Here is a 22,308-nt window from a genome sequence, read left to right as displayed (position 1 = left end):
GGCCTCACATTAACACGAGTCCTGACAATAACACTAGGTTTGACACTAACACTAGCCCTGACACTAACACTGGGCCTGGCACTAACACTAGCCCTGACACTAACACTAGGCTTCACATTAACACTGGGCCTGACACTAACACTAGGTCTGACACTAACACTATGCCTCACACTAATACTAAACCTGACATGAACACTAGGCCAAACACTAACACTGGGCCTGACACTAACACTAGCCCTGCCACTAACACTAGTCCTGACACTAACACTGGTCCTGACACTAACACTAACGCTGACACTAACACTAGCTCTGACACTAACACTAGCTCTGACACTAACACTAGGCCTGACACTAACACTAGCCCTGCCACTAACACTAGCTCTGACACTGACACTAGCTCTGACACTAACACTAGGTCTGACACTTACACTAGGCCTGACACTTACACTAGGTCTGACACTAACACTAGCCCTGACACTAACACTAGCCCTGACACTAACACTAGCCCTGACACTAACACTAGGCCTGACACTAACACTGGGCCTGACACCAACACTAGCCCTGACACTAACACTAGGCTTGACACTAACACTAGGCCTGACTCTAACACTAGTCCTGATACTAACACTATGCCTCACACTAACACTAGGCCTCACACTAATACTAGCCCTGACACTAACACTAGGCCTGACACTAACACTAGGCCTGACACTAACACTAGCCCTGACACTAACACTAGCCCTGACACTAACACTAGCCCTGACACTAACACTAGGCCTGACACTAACATTAGGTCTGATCCTAATACTAGTCCTGACATTAAAACTAGCCCTGACACTAACACTATGCTTGACATTAACACTAGGCCTCACACTAATACTAGCCCGACCACTAACATTAGGTCTGACACTAACACTGGCCCTGACACAAATACAAGGTTTCACACTAACACTAGGCCTGACACTAACACTAGGCCTGACACTAACACTAAAACTGGGCCCGCCATTCTCCATAGCCCCCGAGACTGCTCCCAGTGTCGTCCTCCAGTGTCCCCCCCCCCCCCTCCTCTCTGCAGGAGGGAGCGGTGAGCGACCTCTGCCCGGGCCTGACACGGGCACCAAGGTGGAGGAGGTGGACGAGGAGACTGAGGAAGAGGAGGGCCCCAACGAGGTGGAGCCGCGTGGGGCCCCTGAGCCGACCCGGCCCGCTCGCACCACGACCACCGCGGCACCCCCCGTGGCCCCGCCGGACGCGAGAGAATTTGACATTCGCGAAGTAATAAGCGTAGAGGAAATGAGTAGGCGCCCTCTTCCCTCGCCTCTCCGCGGCACGCGCGCACATGCACGCACCCACATCATCAGCATCAGAATATTTCCTTGGCACTGGAGGAATCCGATGAGCTGTGAAGCCCTTTTCTTTTTCACCGATGTCTCCAGTAGAGGCAGGTCAGATGTTTTCCGAACACAAAGACAAACACCTCCCCCCCCCACCACCCCCGTGTAGCCTCAACGGACTATTGGGGCAAGTGCTGTTAGCGAGCACCTTTGAAGGTCGGCCACTGCGCACGAGGGGGTTGGTGGCCAGCACCATGCCCAACTGCCTTGTGATGTGGTGATGCTTACACACCGCACAATAATGAACATCATGGCCGGACCCCGGGGTCCCATAAGCTCCCGGCTCTCGCATAAACTGCATTGCGACGTCATTTTATGCCTGTTGAAGGCGAACGACACGGCGATCTATTCATCTCGACGAGCTCTACACGATGCGCTAATCAAAGTTTAAAAGTTGTGTTTCTTCTGCGCATTCGACCTCGCCGCGCTTGGACGACACGACAACAGAATGTTCCGCGCCAGGTGGGTCTCGGCGTTTACGTGCGCAGTGGGACGGAGTCGCCAAAACGAAATAAATTAATTACGATTTTGACTTCCCCGCCATAAGGTTCATATACTCATTTGAGGCTGAGTTGACATAAGGGAGGCCCATGACCGTTTTAGACATTCGTCACTGGTGTTGGCCGTGAGCGCGAATCGAACCCGGGTCACCGGGTTCGAGCATAGCGCGCTAACCACTACACGACCACTGCCCACACACAAATACACACACACATCGTACCGTCCATACAACCCTGGGGCAACTGCTGTCATGACCACGTGGTGGTCGCGGTGGTGATGGGATGGTGGTGGTGATGGTAGCATCGTGGTGGTAACGTTGTGGTGATGATACCAAGGTGGTGGTGATGGCATGGTGGTGTCGTGGTGACGATGACGGAATGGTAGCGGTGGTGATGTCGCAGGAACGGTGGTGGTGCGGACGTATCGATGGCGTGGCGGTGATGTGGTGATGTCGATGTCCATCGCCGTGTGTCGCCCTCTTGCCGTGCAGCTCAGAAAGTTACGTGCGACACCAAGCTTCGCGATCGCTGTAAGGGCACGCCGTGCAACAGGTGAGCGGATTGTCACATCACCCGACTCGCCTGTGTCATGTGACCCCACACACATTTGTCACGTCACCCCCCCCCCCCCCACACATCTGTGTCACGTGACCCTCCCCCCCCCCTCACCTGTGTGCAGGTACGAGTGCCCTGCGGGCTGTTTCCACAGCAGTGGCAAGGTCATCGGCACCCTCTACTATGACATGGTACGAGGCATAATGGCACGTGCAAGCCACGTGTCACACGGTATAATTAATTGTACAAAGTGGTACAATGACGTGGGATAATATATTGCAATGTGGCACGACGGACGTGGTACAATGTACAGGCGGTTCCTGAGATACGAACGTCCGACTTATGAACTTCCGCACTTACGAACGAACCGACATAGGATAGTGGCATTGTTTTTGTGCTGTTCGCCTTTTGGCGTCCTCTGGTCTAACACCGTTTGAGACGAGGCTCTAAAGAAAGCTGTCTCTGGTGCGGACCAATCAGCTTCAAAGACAACGCATCATCTACTACCAGAGCATGTCTTTTTTGTATATTCACCACAGGTATATGTGGTTAATGCAGACATGATTCCTTGCAAAAAAGGTTTCAGTTTGGTGTTTTAACATCTCAACACAACTGATTTATTGCCAGAAAGGGTGAAACCTACTCTCGTATGTTGATAATGGCAAAGGGAGGTCTCATGACGTTATTATTAACCATCAGACTTCCAAACGTCCGGTCGCGCTCATGAGCCGAACCGCGGAACTATTTTGTTCGGTGGACCGATGCTCCACGAGATGTCATCCCGTGTGATGCACACTCCTTGAAACGAAATGGTACAATGCATTACGATGTGGTAGAACGACATTGTACAATGTAGTGTACAATCACGTGGTACAATGCACCACAACACGGCATGCTGCGTAGCGGTCGTATGACTTGCGTGACCAGTGGCATGCCGATCACGTGACTGACATGGCGGTCGCGTGTTGGGTCACGTGGTCCCGCAGCAATCGAGCGTATGCCGCGCCGCAATGCATTACGGGATTGTGGACAACGAGGGCGGCTGGGTGGACGTGACGCGCAACGGACGCATCCCGTTCTTCGTGAAGTCGACCCGCGAGGGCATCACCTCGATCAGGTGAAGCCGCCGCGCGAAACTCACACGACCGGGTTGCGGGAATGGGTGGCGGGAGTGAGGCTCAGGTGTGAGTGGTATGAGTAAGTGGTATGAGTAAGTGGTATGAGTGAGTGGCATGAGTGAGTGGAATGAGTGAGTGGAATGAGTGAGTGGCATGAGTGAGTGGTATGAGTGAGTGGTATGAGTGAGTGGTATGAGTGAGTGGCATGAGTGAGTGGAATGAGTGAGTGGAATGAGTGAGTGGCAGGAGTGAGTGGTATGAGTGAGTGGAATGAGTGAGTGGCATTAGTGAGTGGTATGAGTGAGTGGTATGAGTGAGTGGTGTGAGTGAGTGGCATGAGTGAGTGGTATGAGTGGCATTCGTGAGTGGTATGAGTGAGTGACATTAGAGAGTGGCATTAGAGAGTGGCATGAGTGAGTAGCAGGAGTGAGTGGTATTAGTGAGTGGCAGGAATGAGTGGCAGGAGTGAGTGGCATGAGTGAGTGGAATTAGTGAGTGGCAAGAGTGAGTGGTATGAGTGAGTAGCAGGAGTGAGTTGTATGAGTGAGTGGAATTAGAGAGTGGCATGAGTGAGTGGCATTAGTGCGTAGCAGGAGTGAGTGGAAAGAGTGAGTAGCAGGAGTGAGTAGCAGGAGTGAGTGGCAGGAGTGAGTGGCAGGAGTGAGTAGCAGGAGTGAGTAGCAAGAGTGAGTGGCAGGGGTGAGGGTGATTTACGCCTCTGTTTGTTCCACAGCAAGTACCGCCCCGCCAACTCCTTCACTGTGTTCCGTGTGACGGGTGAGTGAGCGCGGCTCCTCACCACCACTCACTACCGCTCACCACCCGTTGTCCCTCACCCCTCAAACGTTCACTACCCCTCATCCCTCACCCATCACCACCACTTGACCCTCAGCATGCCTCACCACCTTCACCATCTCTGACCACTCCCCAACCACTCAACCCTCACACACCACCTTAACCACTCCTCATCTCTCACCACCCCTCACCCCAAAGGCGGATTTAGTTTTGAGGGGGGCTGGGGGAGCACACAGGGCTGTTAAAGGTTTGGAGGGTGGAGGCCCTCTCTTTATTACCCTGTTCCTCCCCTTGACAGAGCACCATGTTGGCTAGGAGATGTTAACTACCTCGCCTGGTACACAGGAGGTCGTGGGTTCGATCCCGAGCCTGATGACGCCTGCTGCTGTATATTTGGAGTTTGCGTGTCTCTCTCTCTCTCTCATCATCATCATCATGGTGGCTAGGCGATGTTAACTACCTCGCCTGGTACACAGGAGGCCGTGGGTTCGATCTCGACCCCGACGCCTGCTGCTGCTGTATATTTGGAGTCTGCGCGTCTCTCTCTCTCTCATCATCATCATCATCACGGTGGCTAGGAGATGTTAACTACCTCGCCTGGTATACAGGAGGACGTGGGTTCGATCCCGACCCTGATGACGCCTGCTGCTGTATATTTGGAGTCTGCGGTGTCCCTCTCCCTCTCTCTCCCCGTGGTCGCACGGATTTGTCTCCGGGTCCTTCGGTTTTTTTTGCCTCCACGTTTATAATCAACGTCACGCGTTTCGAGTGTTTGGCTGCTGCTATACATGTCCACGTGATGATGATGATGATCATGATGAGCCGCTCTGCTGAGCTGTTATCAACTGTGGCCAGATCGCTTCTGAGAAATGGCAATATCGCTCATTGGGCCTTATCTGGTAGAATAACACACGCAGATTTGGTGATCTGTGCGTCACGCCTGCCACTCTGCACGCTGTGTGTAACGCCGCTGGCTGGCCACGTGGATTGTCAGGAGAAAAAGATGGAAATGTTCTCATGGTTTATCATGCAAGAATGGTTTATCATGCAATAATTTTTACGAATTAATCATTAGTTCGTTATTACAAACACAATCAATTTATTCCAAATAAATCTACACCGCCGCTTTTGATAGGAGCCGAGTGCACTCCAGTTTTATTCTTTTATTTTTTCGTTTTGCGCTACCTTACAAAATAACAAGAATTATATATAGTTCTATTCGGTTAATTTGTGCGTGACAACAATTTTTGTAAAAAAAATTTGGACGTCGAATAGAAGTTGAAATTGAAGAAGCGGAATCCGCTTTTAATTTGAACTCGGTGCAGTTTCACTTTCATGACTTTTGCTCGCACTGAAGAGTGAAAATTTGCGAAAATTCGTGAAAACCAACCTCACACCTTCCCATCAATAACAAAAAGTTACTTTTCTCCAGTTCGAAATTAATTCAGAATCCAGTAAATTATTGTAACCGAGTGCAATTCGTTTCGGTAACAGCGACCTAATTTTGGCGAAAATGAGTGAACAACGACCTGTCCTTCCGGTTTATAAATAGTAACAAAAAAAAAATCACATCAATGCAGAATCCAATAAGTAAAAAGTCTTCACGTCAAGGAAAACTTTTGGGAGATGATCGTCAATTTACACCGAATTTGATATATATAGAGATATGTTCGATTTAATAAATTCGATACAATCCTCCAGACAGTCTCGTCCCTTCACCTGATGAAGGCCACTTGTGTTGTGGCCGAAACGTCGTGAGAATTTTATTGTGTTATTTTATTTTATTAATTTATTATTTTATTCTCATTCTACGTGACTTTACCGAAAGAACCAAAGAAGATGAATCCTTGCAGTCACGAAAGCTTTAAATCGAAATACAATCCTTCCATTTTAGTCTTTTTCATTCAACTTAATATTTATGAGCCCGTCATGTGGCGGCCAATTAAACTAATGAATAAATAGTTTAACAGCTTAGTTTAGACTGTTCCACCACCACCACCCATGCCTGATGATGATGCTACCCCGGAGGAAGGGAGGGATTATGATGATGATGATTGGCAAGCTGCTTGCTCTTACACTGCTGAGCCTCCCGGAAGTCTGGGCTCCACCCGCACTAATCTCGCTCCGCTCACTCTCACCACTCGAACGGGGGGGCCCGCCGCTCTCTCCCTCCCTCCCCCCCGCAGTGAAGGCTCTGGACTGTGTCACCACCGTGGGCCAGCTGTGTCCTTACAGGAAACCAGCGACGCATTGCCCCAGGTGAGCGTGAGTCCAGGTGAGCGTGAGTCCGGGTGAGCGTGAGTCCGGGTGAGCGTGAGTCCGGGTGAGCGTGAGTCCGGGTGAGCGAGAGTCCGGGTGAGCGAGAGTCCAGGTGAGCGAGAGTCCGGGTGAGCGAGAGTCCGGGTGAGCGAGAGTCCGGGTGAGCGAGGGTCCCAGGTGAGCGTGAGTCCCGGGTGAGCGTGAGTCCGGGTGAGCGTGAGTCCGGGTGAGCGAGGGTCCGGGTGAGCGTGAGTCCGGGTGAGCGTGAGTCCGGGTGAGCGTGAGTCCAGGTGAGCGTGAGTCCAGGTGAGCGTGAGTCCGGGTGAGCGTGAGTCCAGGTGAGCGTGAGTCCAGGTGAGCGTGAGTCCGGGTGAGCGTGAGTCCGGGTGAGCATGAGTCCGGGTGAGCGAGAGTCCGGGTGAGCGTGAGTCCGGGTGAGCGTGAGTCCGGGTGAGCGTAAGCCCGGGTGGGTGTGAGTACTGGTTCTAGGTGAGTGTTAATCCAGGTGAGCGTGGGTCCAGGTGAGCGTAAGCCCAGGTGAGCGTGAGGCCAGGTGAGTGTGAGTACTGGGTCCGGGTGGGTGTTAGCCCAGGTGAGTTTGGTTAAGGTGATTGTTGTTCAGGTGGGGATTTGGGAGTAGTCGAGGTTTGGGTGAGTAGCGAGGTTTTGAGTGAGCATGGTGAGGAGTCCTGGCTCCCTCACCCTACCTCACCCCACCTCACCCCTGTGTCTGCCCCCCCCCATCCCCGTCCCCCAGGGTCCACTGCCCCGCCCACTGCATGCAGTACAACCCTCATCAAGCGCGTGTCATTGGCTCAACGATCTACTCTGACGTGAGTGACACCAAGACAAAGATCCTCCGTGTAGCCTCACCAGGCTGCTGGGGCAAGTGCTAGTAGTGATGAGCACCTATGAAGGCCGGCACGGCACACGAGGGGGTGGGTGGTCAGCAACACGCCCGGCCGCCTTTGTCTCCCCAGTGGCGATGTTTACTGACACTGCACCAGGTACTCATTTGAGGCTGAGTCGACCTAGGGTTTAGCGTGCTGCGCTAAGAACCCAGCAACCTGAGTTCGATTCCTAACACCAATGACGATTATTTGAATCGGTGAGTGTAATGGTGAGCGTGTTGGTGAGTATGATAGTGAGTGTATTGATATTGCAGCGGGTTAAATTCAGGCGCACACTGGAACTTGGGAGGCAACGCTATTTATTAGGCACCATAACAATTAACGCTTAACATAACGACTTAACAAACACACGAGGATACTATATTACTGGACCAGGACAGCCCCACACGCTGCCTGGTCCACTAGCGGAGACCCGAGAGATTCATCCCTGAGATGACCCAGCAGCAGAGCAGAACAGCGCAGACCAGCCCCCAACTCTCCGTCCACACCCCGCTTATAACCACTCCGGCGTGGCTGGCTCCGTCCCAGGCCACGCCCCCCTTCCCGATCCTTCTGGAAGGCCCGAACCCCAACCACGTGATTCCCCTGGGACCCCTGGCCCCCCCTCTATCCGGTCACGTGTCCTGTTGGGTTCACGGAGAGAGTCACGGCCTGACACGACCCCCGTGACACCTGCCTACAGCCCCCATATAGGGCCAATACAGCAGTGTCGTTCTACAACACCACAATAGGTAGTGAGTGTGTTGATGAGTATGGTAGTGAGTGTGTTGGTGAGTATGGTAGTGAGTGTGTTGGTGAGTATGGTAGTGAGTGTGTTGATGACTATGGTAGTGAGTGTGTTGGTGAGTATGGTAGTGAGTGTGTTGATGACTATGGTAGTGAGTGTGTTGGTGAGTATGGTAGTGAGTGTGTTGATGACTATGGTAGTGAGCGTGTTGATGACTATGGTAGTGAGTGTGTTGGTGAGTATGGTAGTGAGTGTGTTGATGACTATGGTAGTGAGCGTGTTGACTATGGTAGTGTGTTGATGACTAAGGTAGTGAGCATGTTGATGAGTATGGTAGTGAGTGTGTTGGTGAGTATGGTAGTGAGTGTGTTGATGAGTATGGTAGTGAGTGTGTTGATGACTATGGTAGTGAGCGTGTTGATGACTATGGTAGTGAGCGTGTTGATGACTATGGTAGTGTGTTGATGACTATGGTAGTGTGTTGATGAGTATGGTAGTGAGCGTGTTGATGAGTATGGTAGTGAGCGTGTTGATGAGTATGGTAGTGAGTGTGTTGATGAGTATGGTAGTGAGTGTGTTGATGAGTATGGTAGTGAGCGTGTTGATGACTATGGTAGTGAGCGTGTTGATGAGTATGGTAGTGTGTTGATGAGTATGGTAGTGAGTGTGTTGATGAGTATGGTAGTGTGTTGATGTGTATGGTAGTGTGTTGATGAGTATGGTAGTGAGTGTTTTGATGAGTATGGTAGTGAGTGTGTTGATGAGTATGGTAGTGAGTGTGTTGATGAGTATGGTAGTGTGTTGATGAGTATGGTAGTGAGCGTGTTGATGAGTATGGTAGTGAGCGTGTTGATGAGTATGGTAGTGAGTGTGTTGATGAGTATGGTAGTGAGCGTGTTGATGACTATGGTAGTGAGCGTGTTGATGAGTATGGTAGTGTGTTGATGAGTATGGTAGTGAGTGTGTTGATGAGTATGGTAGTGTGTTGATGTGTATGGTAGTGTGTTGATGAGTATGGTAGTGAGTGTTTTGATGAGTATGGTAGTGAGTGTGTTGATGAGTATGGTAGTGAGTGTGTTGATGAGTATGGTAGTGAGTGTGTTGATGACTATGGTAGTGTGTTGATGAGTATGGTAGTGAGCGTGTTGATGAGTATGGTAGTGAGTGTGTTGATGAATATGGTAGTGAGTGTGTTGATGAGTATGGTAGTGAGTGTGTTGATGAGTATGGTAGTGAGTGTATTGATGAGTATGGTAGTGAGCGTGTTGATGACTATGGTAGTGAGCGTGTTGATGAGTATGGTAGTGAGCGTGTTGATGACTATGGTAGTGAGCGTGTTGATGAGTATGGTAGTGAGTGTGTTGATGAGTATGGTAGTGAGTGTGTTGATGAGTATGGTAGTGAGCGTGTTGATGACTATGGTAGTGAGCGTGTTGATGACTATGGTAGTGGGCGTGTTGATGAGTATGGTAGTGAGTGTGTTGATGAGTATGGTAGTGAGTGTGTTGATGAGTATGGTAGTGAGCGTGTTGATGAGTATGGTAGTGAGTGTGTTGATGAGTATGGTAGTGAGTGTGTTGATGAGTATGGTAGTGAGCGTGTTGATGAGTATGGTAGTGAGCGTGTTGATGAGTATGGTAGTGTGTTGATGAGTATGGTAGTGAGCGTGTTGATGAGTATGGTAGTGAGTGTGTTGATGAGTATGGTAGTGTGTTGATGAGTATGGTAGTGAGCGTGTTGATGAGTATGGTAGTGAGCATGTTGATGAGTATGGTAGTGAGTGTGTTGATGAGTATGGTAGTGAGCGTGTTGATGAGTATGGTAGTGAGCGTGTTGATGACTATGGTAGTGAGCGTGTTGATGAGTATGGTAGTGTGTTGATGAGTATGATAGTGAGCGTGTTGATGAGTATGGTAGTGGGTGTGTTGACGAGTATGGTAGTGAGTGTGTTGATGAGTATGGTAGTGAGTGTGTTGATGAGTATGGTAGTGAGCGTGTTGATGAGTATGGTAGTGAGCGTGTTGATGAGTATGGTAGTGAGCGTGTTGATGAGTATGGTAGTGAGCGTGTTGATGAGTATGGTAGTGTGTTGATGAGTATGGTAGTGAGCGTGTTGATGAGTATGGTAGTGTGTTGATGAGTATGGTATTGAGCGTGTTGATGAGTATGGTAGTGTGTTGATGAGTATGGTAGTGAGCGTGTTGATGAGTATGGTAGTGAGCGTGTTTATGACTATGGTAGTGAGCGTGTTGATGAGTATGGTAGTGAGTGTGTTGATGAGTATGGTAGTGAGTGTGTTGATGAGTATGGTAGTGAGTGTGTTGATGAGTATGGTAGTGTGTTGATGAGTATGGTAGTGAGCGTGTTGATGAGTATGGTAGTGTGTTGATGACTATGGTAGTGAGTGTGTTGATGAGTATGGTAGTGAGCGTGTTGATGACTAAGGTAGTGAGTGTTGATGAGTATGGTAGTGAGCGTGTTGATGAGTATGGTAGTGTGTTGATGACTATGGTAGTGAGTGTGTTGATGACTATGGTAGTGAGCATGTTGATGAGTATGGTAGTGTGTTGATGACTATGGTAGTGAGTGTGTTGATGACTATGGTAGTGAGCGTGTTGATGAGTATGGTAGTGAGCGTGTTGATGAGTATGGTAGTGAGTGTGTTGATGAGTATGGTAGTGAGCGTGTTGATGAGTATGGTAGTGAGTGTGTTGATGAGTATGGTAGTGAGCGTGTTGATGAGTATGGTAGTGAGTGTGTTGATGAGTATGGTAGTGAGCGTGTTGATGAGTATGGTAGTGAGTGTGTTGACGAGTATGGTAGTGAGCGTGTTGATGAGTATGGTAGTGAGCGTGTTGATGAGTATGGTAGTGAGTGTGTTGATGAGTATGGTAGTGAGCGTGTTGATGACTATGGTAGTGAGCGTGTTGATGAGTATGGTAGTGAGCGTGTTGATGACTATGGCAGTGAGTGTGTTGATGAGCATGGTAGTGAGCGTGTTGATGACTATGGTAGTGTGTTGATGACTATGGTAGTGAGTGTGTTGATGAGTATGGTAGTGAGCGTGTTGATGAGTATGGTAGTGAGTGTGTTGATGAGTATGGTAGTGAGTGTATTGATGAGTATGGTAGTGTGTTGATGAGTATGGTAGTGAGTGTGTTGATGAGTATGGTAGTGAGCGTGTTGATGACTATGGTAGTGTGTTGATGAGTATGGTAGTGAGCGTGTTGATGACTATGGCAGTGAGCGTGTTCATGAGTATGGTAGTGAATCGGTGAGCGAGGCAGTGAGCGGAGTGAGTGACCTGCCGGGGAGCCTTCGACGCTCCGCGTGGCCTCCGAAAGTGCTCCTGGCCTCGCGTCACAAGAGCCCTCGTGACGTCGCCACCGCCGCTTCGGTGGCGATTGGCGACTGCCGCCGCCGTCGGCGTCGTCGTCGAAGCGAGTGAGCCGCCGATTGTTGTCGGCGTCCATCCCCCCCTGGCACAGCTGTCGAGCGCGTGCCGCGTGGCGGTGCACGCCGGCGTGGTGCAGAACGCGCGCGGTGGCTACGTGGACCTGATGCCCGTGGACAAGAAGTCTGAGTACCTGGCCTCCTTCCAGAACGGCATCTTCTCCGAGAGGTGCGGCACACCTGCGAGTGTGGTGCACCGCGTGCGTGCGTGTGTGTGTCTGTGTGTGTGTGTGTGTGTCTGTGTGTGTCTGTGTGTGTGTGTCTGTGTGTGTGTGTCTGTGTGTGTGTGTGTGTGTGTCTGTGTGTGTCTGTGCGTGTCTGTGTGGGTCTGTGCGTGTCTGTGTGTCTGTGTGTGTCTGTGCGTGTCTGTGTGTGTGTCTGTGCGTGTCTGTGTGTATCTGTGCGTGTCTGTGTGTGTGTCTGTGCGTGTCTGTGCGTGTGTGGCCTCAAGGTGCACATGGCCTGGCACAAGCGTCGTGGTGACGTCACCGCCACTTAGTGGCGAATGGCGGTTGTTGTTGTTGTTGTGGTGCATCTCAGTCAGTCGACCCGTGGCACCTGCTGGGTCTGTCCCGTGTCCTGCCTGCGGGCGTCCGACACCTCACGTGGCCTCAACGTGCACCTAGCCTGGCACAAGCGCCGTGGTGACGTCGCCGCCACTTAGTCATTGTCGTTGATGCTAGGGGAGCGGTGGCTTCCCGGTTTCTCTGCGCTACGAACCCGGCACTCGGAGTTCCATTCCCCGCTCACGGCCACCAACGCCGGTGACGATGATCCCGAACCGGCCCTGGGACTCCCCGAGGTCGACTCGGCCTCAAATGAGTACCTGGTGCGGTGCGTAAACATCGCAAGCGGGGAGACAAAGGCGGCCGGGCGTTGTGCTGGCCACCCACCTCCTCGTGTGCCGTGCCGGGCTTCATAGGTGCTCGCTAACAGCGTTCACTCCAACATTTAAGGCTATGCGGGGGGGGGGGGGGGGATATCTTTGTGGTGTGAGTGTTGTGTGTTGTGAGTGTTGTGTGTTGTGAGTGTTGTGCGGTGTGAGTGTTGTGTGGTGTGAGTGTTGTGTGGTGTGAGTGTTGTGTGGTGTGAGTGTTGTGCGGTGTGAGTGTTGTGCGGTGTGAGTGTTGTGCGGTGTGAGTGTTGTGTGGTGTGAGTGTTGTGCGGTGTGAGTGTTGTGTGGTGTGAGTGTTGTGCGGTGTGAGTGTTGTGCGGTGTGAGTGTTGTGCGGTGTGAGTGTTGTGTGGTGTGAGTGTTGTGCGGTGTGAGTGTTGTGTGGTGTGAGTGTTGTGCGGTGTGAGTGTTGTGTGGTGTGAGTGTTGTGTGGTGTGAGTGTTGTGTGGTGTGAGTGTTGTGTGGTGTGAGTGTTGTGCGGTGTGAGTGTTGTGCGGTGTGAGTGTTGTGTGGTGTGAGTGTTGTGCGGTGTGAGTGTTGTGCGGTGTGAGTGTTGTGCGGTGTGAGTGTTGTGTGGTGTGAGTGTCGTGTGGTGTGAGTGTCGTGCGGTGTGAGTGTTGTGCGGTGTGAGTGTTGTGCGGTGTGAGAGTGACAACAAGCGGCGACGCACTACCGCTCGGCCATGTCACGTGATTGTGATGTCGTTGAGTTTGGTTGAGTGTGTGATTGACCGTGGTTAACTGTGGTTGACCGTGGTTGAGTGTGATTGACTGTGGTTGTCCGTGGTTGAGTGTGATTGAGTGTGGTTGACCGTGGTTGAGTGTGGTTGACCGTGGTTGAGTGATTGAGTGTGGTTGACCGTGGTTGAGTGTGGATGACCGTGGTTGAGTGTCGTTGACTGTCGTTGACCGTGCGTGGTTTACCGTGGTTGACCGTGGTTGAGTGCTGTTGAGTGTGGCTGAGTGGTTGAGTGTGGCTGTCTGTGGTTGGGTGATTGACTGTAGTTGAGTGTGGTTGAGTGTGGCTGAGTGGTTGAGTGTGGCTGACTGTGGTTGAGTGATTGACTGTGGTTGAGTGTGGTTGAGTGTGGTTGACCGTGGTTGAGTGTGGTTGAGTGATTGACTGTGGTTGACTGTGGTTGAGTGTGGCTGAGTGGTTTAGTGTGGCTGACTGTGGTTGAGTGATTGACTGTGGTTGAGTGTGGTTGAGTGTGGTTGAGTGTGGCTGAGTGGTTGAGTGTGGCTAACCGTGGTTGAGTGTCGTTGACTGTGGTTGACCGTGGTTCACCGTGGTTGAGTGTGGTTGAGTGGTTGAGTGTGGCTGACTGTGGTTGAGTGATTGACTGTAGTTGAGTGTGGTTGAGTGATTGACTGTGGTTGACCGTGGTTGACCGTGGTTGAGTGATTGACTGTGGTTGACCGTGGTTGAGTGTGGTTGAGTGTGGCTGAGTGGTTGAGTGTGGCTGACTGTGGTTGAATGATTGACTGTGGTTGACCTTGGTTGAGTGATTGACTGTGGTTGACCGTGGTTGACCGTGGTTGAGTGTGGTTGAGTGTGGATGAGTGGTTGAGTGTGGCTGACTGTGGTTGAGTGATTGACTGTGGTTGAGTGTGGTTGAGTGTGGCTGAGTGGTTGAGTGTGGCTGACTGTGGTTGAGTGATTGACTGTGGTTGACTGTGGTTGAGTGTGGCTGAGTGGTTGAGTGGGGCTGACTGTGGTTGAGTGGTTGACTGTGGTTGAGTGTGGTTGAGTGTGGTTGACTGTGGTTGAGTGTGGTTGAGTGTGGCTGACTGTGGTTGACTGTGGTTGAGTGTGGTTGGGTGTGGCTGAGTGGTTGAGTGTGGCTGACTGTGGTTGAGTGGTTGACTGTGATTGACTGTGGTTGAGTGTGGCTGACTGTGGTTGAGTGTGGTTGAGTGTGGTTGACCCGTTTGTTCTCTCCACAGTTTGCAGAACCCCCCGGGAGGGAAGGCGTTCCGAGTGTTTGCCGTCATCTGACCCCGTGACCCCGTGACCTCGTGACCCCCGTGACCTCTGACTTTCTACGTACAACGATGAAATGCAACGAGCAGCGATCGGCCTCGTGGGGATAACGCGGCCGTGACACCGCACTGACACCACCACACTCACCACACTCACCACACTCACCACACTCACGACTACACTCACCACACTCACCACCACACTCACCACCACACTCACCACCACACTCACCACACTCACACTCACCACCACACTCACCACCACACTCACCACACTCACACTCACCACACTCACCACACTCACCACCACACTCACCACACTCACCACCACACTCACCACACTCACCACCACACTCACCACACTCACCACCACACTCATCACACTCACCACACTCACCACCACACTCACCACACTCACCACACTCACCACCACACTCACCACTACGCTCACACTCACCACACTGACACCACCACACTCACCACACTCACCACCACACTCACCACACTCACCACTACACTCACCACTACACTCACCACCACACTGACACCACACTCACCACACTCACCACCACACTCACCACCACACTCACCACACTCACCACACTCACCACTACACTCACCACACTCACCACACTCTCCACCACACTCACCACACTCACCACACTCACCACACACACCACACTCACCACTACACTTACCACACTCACCACCACACTCACCACCACACTCACCACACTTACCACACTCACCACCACACTCACCACACCCACCACACTCACCACACTCACCACACTCACCACCACACTCACCACCACACTCACCACCACACTCACCACACTCACACTCACCACACTCACCACTCACACTCACCACACTGACACTCATCACACTGACACCACCACACTCACCACACTCACCACCACACTCAACACACTCACCACTACACTCACCACCATACTGACACCACACTCACCCCACTCACCACCACACTCACCATCACGCTCACCACCACACTCGCCACACTCACCACCACACTCATACTCACCACACTCACCACACTCACCACCACACTCACCACACTCACCACAATCACCACTACACTTACCACTACACTCACCACACTCACCACACTCACCACACTCACACTCACCACTACACTCACCACTACACTCACCACACTCACCACACTCACACTCACCACACTCAACACACTCACCACACTCACCACTACGCTCACACTCACCACACTGACACCACCACACTCACCACACTCACCACACTCACCACCACACTCACCACACTCACCACTACACTCACCACTACACTCACCACCACACTGACACCACACTCACCACACTCACCACCACACTCACCACCACACTCACCACCACACTCACCACACTCACCACTACACTCACCACACTCACCACACTCTCCACCACACTCACCACACTCACCACTACACTTACCACACTCACCACCACACTCACCACACCCACCACACTCACACTCACCACACTCACACTCACCACACTCACCACCACACTCACCACCACACTCACCACCACACTCACCACACTCACACTCACCACACTGACACTCATCACACTGACACCACCACACTCACCACACTCACCACCACACTCACCACACTCACCACTACACTCACCACTACACTCACCACCACACTGACACCACACTCACCCCACTCACCACCACACTCACCATCACGCTCACCACCACACTCACCACACTCACCACCACACTCACCACACTCACCACACTCATACTCACCACACTCACCACACTCACCACCACACTCACCACACTCACCACACTCACCGCCACACTCACCACACTCACCACCACACTCACCACCACACTCACCACACTCACCACTACACTCACCACCACACTCACCACACTCACCACCACACTCACCACACTCACCACCAGTCACCACACTCACCACTACACTCACCACCACACTCACCACACTCACACTCACCACACTCACCACACTCACACTCACCACTACACTCACCACACTCACCACACTCACCACACTCACCACCACACTCACCACACTCACCACCACACTTACCACTACACTCACGACACTCACCACACTCACACTCATCACACTCACCACCACACCACCACACTCACCACACTCACCACACTCACCACCACACTCACCACACTCACCACACTCACACTCACCACACTCACCACACTCACAACCACACTCACCACACTCACCACACTCACCACCACTCTCACCACACTCACCACCACACTCACCACACTCACCACCACACTCACCACACTCACCACCACACTCACCACCACACCACCACACTCACCACACTCACCACACTCACCACCACACTCACCACACTCACCACACTCACCACCACACTCACCACACTCACACTCACCACACTCACCACACTCACCACCACACTCACCACACTCACCACACTCACCACCACTCTCACCACACTCACCACCACACTCACCACACTCACCACCACACTCACCACACTCACCACCACACTCACCACCACACTCACCACACTCACCATCACACTCACCACACTCACCACACTCACCACCACACTCACACTCACCACCACATTCACCACACTCACACTCGCCACCACACTCACCACACTCACACTCACCACACTCACCACACTCACAACCACACTCACCACACTCACCACACTCACCACCACTCTCACCACACTCACCACCACACTCACCACACTCACCACCACACTCACCACACTCACCACCACACTCACCACCACACCACCACACTCACCACACTCACCACACTCACCACCACACTCACCACACTCACCACACTCACCACCACACTCACCACACTCACACTCACCACACTCACCACACTCACCACCACACTCACCACACTCACCACACTCACCACCACTCTCACCACACTCACCACCACACTCACCACACTCACCACCACACTCACCACACTCACCACCACACTCACCACCACACTCACCACACTCACCATCACACTCACCACACTCACCACACTCACCACCACACTCACACTCACCACCACATTCACCACACTCACACTCGCCACCACACTCACCACACTCACACTCGCCACCACACTCACCACACTCACCACCACACTCACCACCACTCACCACCACACTCACCACACTGACACTCACACTCACCACACTCACCACACTCCCACTCACCACACTCACCACACTCACCACACTGACACCACACTCACCACACTCACCACACTGACACTACACTCACCACACTCACCACCACACTCAACACACTCACCACACTCACCACCACACTCATCACACTCACCACCACACTCACCACACTCACCACCACACTCACCACACTCACCACCACACTCACCACACTCATCACACTCACCACCACTCTCACCACACTCACCACCACACTCACCAACACACTCACCACACTCACCACCACACTCACCACACTCACAACCACACTCACCACCACACTCACCACCACACTCACCACACTCACCACACTCACCACCACACTCACCACACTCACCACACTCACCACCACACTCAACACACTCACCACACTCACCACCACACTCACCACACTCACCACCACACTCACCACCACACTCACCACACTCACCACCACACTCACCACACTCACCACACTCACCACCACACTCAACATACTCACCACCACACTCATCACACTCACCACCACACTCACCACACTCACCACCACACCACCACACTCACCACACTCACCACACTCACCACCACACTCACCACACTCACCACACTCACCACACTCACCACCACACTCACCACACTCACCACACTCACCACCACTCTCACCACACTCACCACACTCACCACCACACTCACCACACTCACCACCACACTCACCACAATTACCACCACACTCACCACCACACTCACCACACTCACCACCACACTCACCACACTCACCACCACACTCACCACCACACTCACCACCACACTCACCACCACACTCACACTCACCACACTCACCACATTCACCACACTCACACTCGCCACCACACTCACCACCACACTCACCACCACACTCACCACCACTCACCACCACACTCACCACCACACTCACCACCACACTCACCACACTCACCACACTCACCACCACACTCACCACACTCACCACACTCACCACCACACTCAACACACTCACCACACTCACCACCACACTCACCACACTCACCACCACACTCACCACCACACTCACCACACTCACCACCACACTCACCACACTCACCACACTCACCACCACACTCAACACACTCACCACCACACTCATCACACTCACCACCACACTCACCACACTCACCACCACACCACCACACTCACCACACTCACCACACTCACCACCACACTCACCACACTCACCACACTCACCACACTCACCACCACACTCACCACACTCACCACACTCACCACCACTCTCACCACACTCACCACACTCACCACCACACTCACCACACTCACCACCACACTCACCACAATCACCACCACACTCACCACCACACTCACCACACTCACCACCACACTCACCACACTCACCACCACACTCACCACCACACTCACCACCACACTCACACTCACCACACTCACCACATTCACCACACTCACACTCGCCACCACACTCACCACCACACTCACCACCACACTCACCACCACACTCACCACACTGACACTCACACTCACCACACTCACCACACTCACCACACTCCCACTCACCACACTCACCACACTCACCACACTGACACCACACTCACCACACTCACCACACTGACAGTACACTCACCACACTCACCACACTCACCACACTGACACCACACTCACCACACTCACCACACTGACACTACACTCACCACACTCACCACCACACTCACCACACTCACCACCACACTCATCACACTCACCACCACACTCACCACACTCACCACCACACTCACACTCACCACACTCACCACACTCACCACCACACTCACCACACTCATCACACTCACCACCACTCTCACCACACTCACCACCACACTCACCACACTCACCACCACACTCACCACACTCACCACCACACTCACCACCACACTCACCACTCTCACCACCACACTCACCACCACACTCACCACATTCACCACACTCACACTCGCCACCACACTCACCACACTCACCACCACACTCACCACCACACTCACCACCACTCACCACCACACTCACACTCACCACACTCATACTCACCACACTCACCACACTCACCACACTCCCACTCACCACACTCACCACACTGACACCACACTCACCACACTCACCACACTGACAGTACACTCACCACACTCACCACACTCACCACACTGACACCACACTCACCACACTCACCACACTGACACTACACTCACCACACTCACCACACTCACCACACTGACATTACACTCACCACACTGACACAACACTCACCACACTGACACCACACTCACCACACTCACCACACTGACACCACACTCACCACACTGACACCACACTCACCACACTCACCACACTGACCACACTGACACCACATTCACCACACTCACACCGCAGCACACACCACATCACACGTCACATCACACGCTGCACCACACTCACACCGCATCACATGCTGCACCACACGCTGCACCATACTAACACCGCTTCAGACGCTGCACCACACGCTGCACCACACACACACCGCATCACACGTCACATCACACGCTGCACCACACTCACACCGCATCACACGCTGCACCACACGCTGCACCATACTAACACCGCTTCAGACGCTGCACCACACGCTGCACCACACTAACACCGCATCACACGTCACATCACACGCTGCACCACACTCACACCGCAGGACACGCACCTCGTTTGAGGGTTTCGAGGGCATAGAGGGCTGGCGGGAGGGTTAAGGTCTGGATTTGGGGGTTGAGGTGAGTCTAGGGGTAAGGGGATAGGGGTGAGTCTAGGAGTAAGAGGGGTGAGGTGAGTCTAGGGGTAAGAGGATAGGGGTGAGTCTAGGGGTAAGGGGGTTGAGGTGAGTCTAGGGGTAAGGGGGTGAGGTGAGTCTAGGGGTAAGGGGATAGGGATGAGTCTAGGGGTAAGGGGATAGGGGTGAGTCTAGGGGTAAGGGGATAGGGGTGAGGCTAGGGGTAAGGGGATAGGGATGAGTCTATGGGTAAGGGGATAGGGGTGAGTCTAGGGGTAAGGGGGTTGAGGTGAGTCTAGGGGTAAGGGGGTGAGGTGAGTCTAGGGGTAAGGGGATAGGGGTGAGTCTAGGGGTAAGAGGGGTGAGGTGAGGCTAGGGGTAAGGGGATAGGGGTGAGTCTAGGGGTAAGGGGATAGGGGTGAGTCTAGGGGTAAGGGGATAGGGGTGAGTCTAGGGGTAAGAGGGGTGAGGTGAGGCTAGGGGTAAGGGGATAGGGGTGAGTCTAGGGGTAAGGGGATAGGGGTAAGGGGATAGGGGTGAGTCTAGGGGTAAGGGGGTTGAGGTGAGTCTAGGGGTAAGGGGGTTGAGGTGAGTCTAGGGGTAAGAGGGGTGAGGTGAGTCTAGGGGTAAGGGGATAGGGGTGAGTCTAGGGGTAAGGGGATAGGGGTGAGTCTAGGAGTAAGGGGGGTGAGGTGAGTCTATGGGTAAGGGGGTTGAGGTGAGTCTAGGGGTAAGGGGATAGGGATGAGTCTAGGGGTAAGGGGATAGGGGTAAGGGGATAGGGGTGAGTCTAGGAGTAAGGGGGGTGAGGTGAGTCTAGGGGTAAGGGGGTTGAGGTGACTCTAGGGGTAAGGGGAAAGGGGTGAGTCTAGGGGTAAGGGGATAGGGGTGAGTCTAGGAGTAAGGGGGGTGAGGTGAGTCTAGGGGTAAGGGGATAGGGATGAGTCTAGGGGTAAGGGGATAGGGGTGAGTCTAGGGGTAAGGGGATAGGGGTGAGGCTAGGGGTAAGGGGATAGGGATGAGTCTATGGGTAAGGGGATAGGGGTGAGGCTATGGGTAAGGGGGTTGAGGTGAGTCTAGGGGTAAGGGGATAGGGATGAGTCTAGGGGTAAGGGATAGGGGTGAGGCTATGGGTAAGGGGATAGGGGTGAGGCTAGGGGTAAGGGATGGGGGTGAGGCTAGGGGTAAGGGGATAGGAGTGAGTCTAGGGGTAAGGGATAGGGGTGAGGCTAGGGGTAAGGAGATAGGGATGAGTCTAGGGGTAAGGGATAGGGGTGAGGCTAGCAGGTGGAGGGTAGAGGTGAGACTTGGGATAGGGGTGGGTTAGGGGTAGGGTTTTGTGTAGGGGTAAGAATATGAGTAGGGTTGACGTTAGGCTTATGGGTGTGGGTAGAGAGGGCAAAGGTTCATGGTCAGGTGTAGGGGTTAGGTGTAGGGTTTAGGTGTAGGGGTTAGGTATAAGGGTTAGGTGTAGGGTTTAGGTGTAGGAGTTAGGGGTAGGAGTCGCGGTGTGGGAGGGCATTGGGGGTAGGGCTGAGCTGCTTATGTGTGTCTGTGTGACCGTGCCAAGGCCGTGCCTTTTAATTAAACACGCACACTCCAATGCGTTGGCGCTTCCGCGGATTTCTTCTTGACCATGTTTCGTGTCTCCGCACATTTCCGTGGCACTGGGTATGTTGGGGGTCCTGGC

General features: G+C 52.9%; 2 protein-coding genes across 3 annotated transcripts in view; one reads left to right on the top strand and one right to left on the bottom strand.

Moving 5' to 3' along the window:
• Nucleotides 1-15,738, top strand: part of LOC116954212 (cysteine-rich secretory protein LCCL domain-containing 1-like) — a 39,945-nt gene extending 24,207 nt beyond the window's left edge. For both annotated transcript variants that reach the window (XM_032974752.2, XM_076052108.1), the window contains 9 exons: nt 1,076-1,297; nt 2,386-2,446; nt 2,574-2,640; nt 3,436-3,566; nt 4,301-4,344; nt 6,549-6,621; nt 7,379-7,454; nt 11,748-11,881; nt 14,553-15,738. In XM_032974752.2, the coding sequence (XP_032830643.2) occupies nt 1,076-1,297; nt 2,386-2,446; nt 2,574-2,640; nt 3,436-3,566; nt 4,301-4,344; nt 6,549-6,621; nt 7,379-7,454; nt 11,748-11,881; nt 14,553-14,604 (860 nt within the window). In that variant the 3' untranslated portion in view covers nt 14,605-15,738. The remainder of the gene's footprint in view (nt 1-1,075; nt 1,298-2,385; nt 2,447-2,573; nt 2,641-3,435; nt 3,567-4,300; nt 4,345-6,548; nt 6,622-7,378; nt 7,455-11,747; nt 11,882-14,552) is intronic.
• Nucleotides 15,739-16,072: 334 nt separating this feature from the next.
• LOC142905424 (uncharacterized) lies at nt 16,073-20,333 on the bottom strand. The gene is made up of 5 exons (XM_076052046.1): nt 20,302-20,333; nt 19,005-19,361; nt 18,329-18,903; nt 16,741-17,413; nt 16,073-16,615 (listed from the first exon to the last, which is right to left on the bottom strand). Exons 1-5 carry the CDS (start codon nt 20,331-20,333, stop codon nt 16,192-16,194), a joined length of 2,061 nt encoding a protein of 686 aa, XP_075908161.1. The 3' UTR covers nt 16,073-16,191.
• Nucleotides 20,334-22,308: the final 1,975 nt, after the last annotated feature.

Source organism: Petromyzon marinus, chromosome 54, assembly GCF_048934315.1.
Source record: "Petromyzon marinus isolate PM22_M1 ecotype Great Lakes invasive population chromosome 54, UKy_Petmar_22M1.pri1.0, whole genome shotgun sequence".
Taxonomy (NCBI): Eukaryota; Metazoa; Chordata; class Hyperoartia; order Petromyzontiformes; family Petromyzontidae; genus Petromyzon; species Petromyzon marinus.
This window is presented reverse-complemented; position numbering and strand designations above follow the sequence as displayed.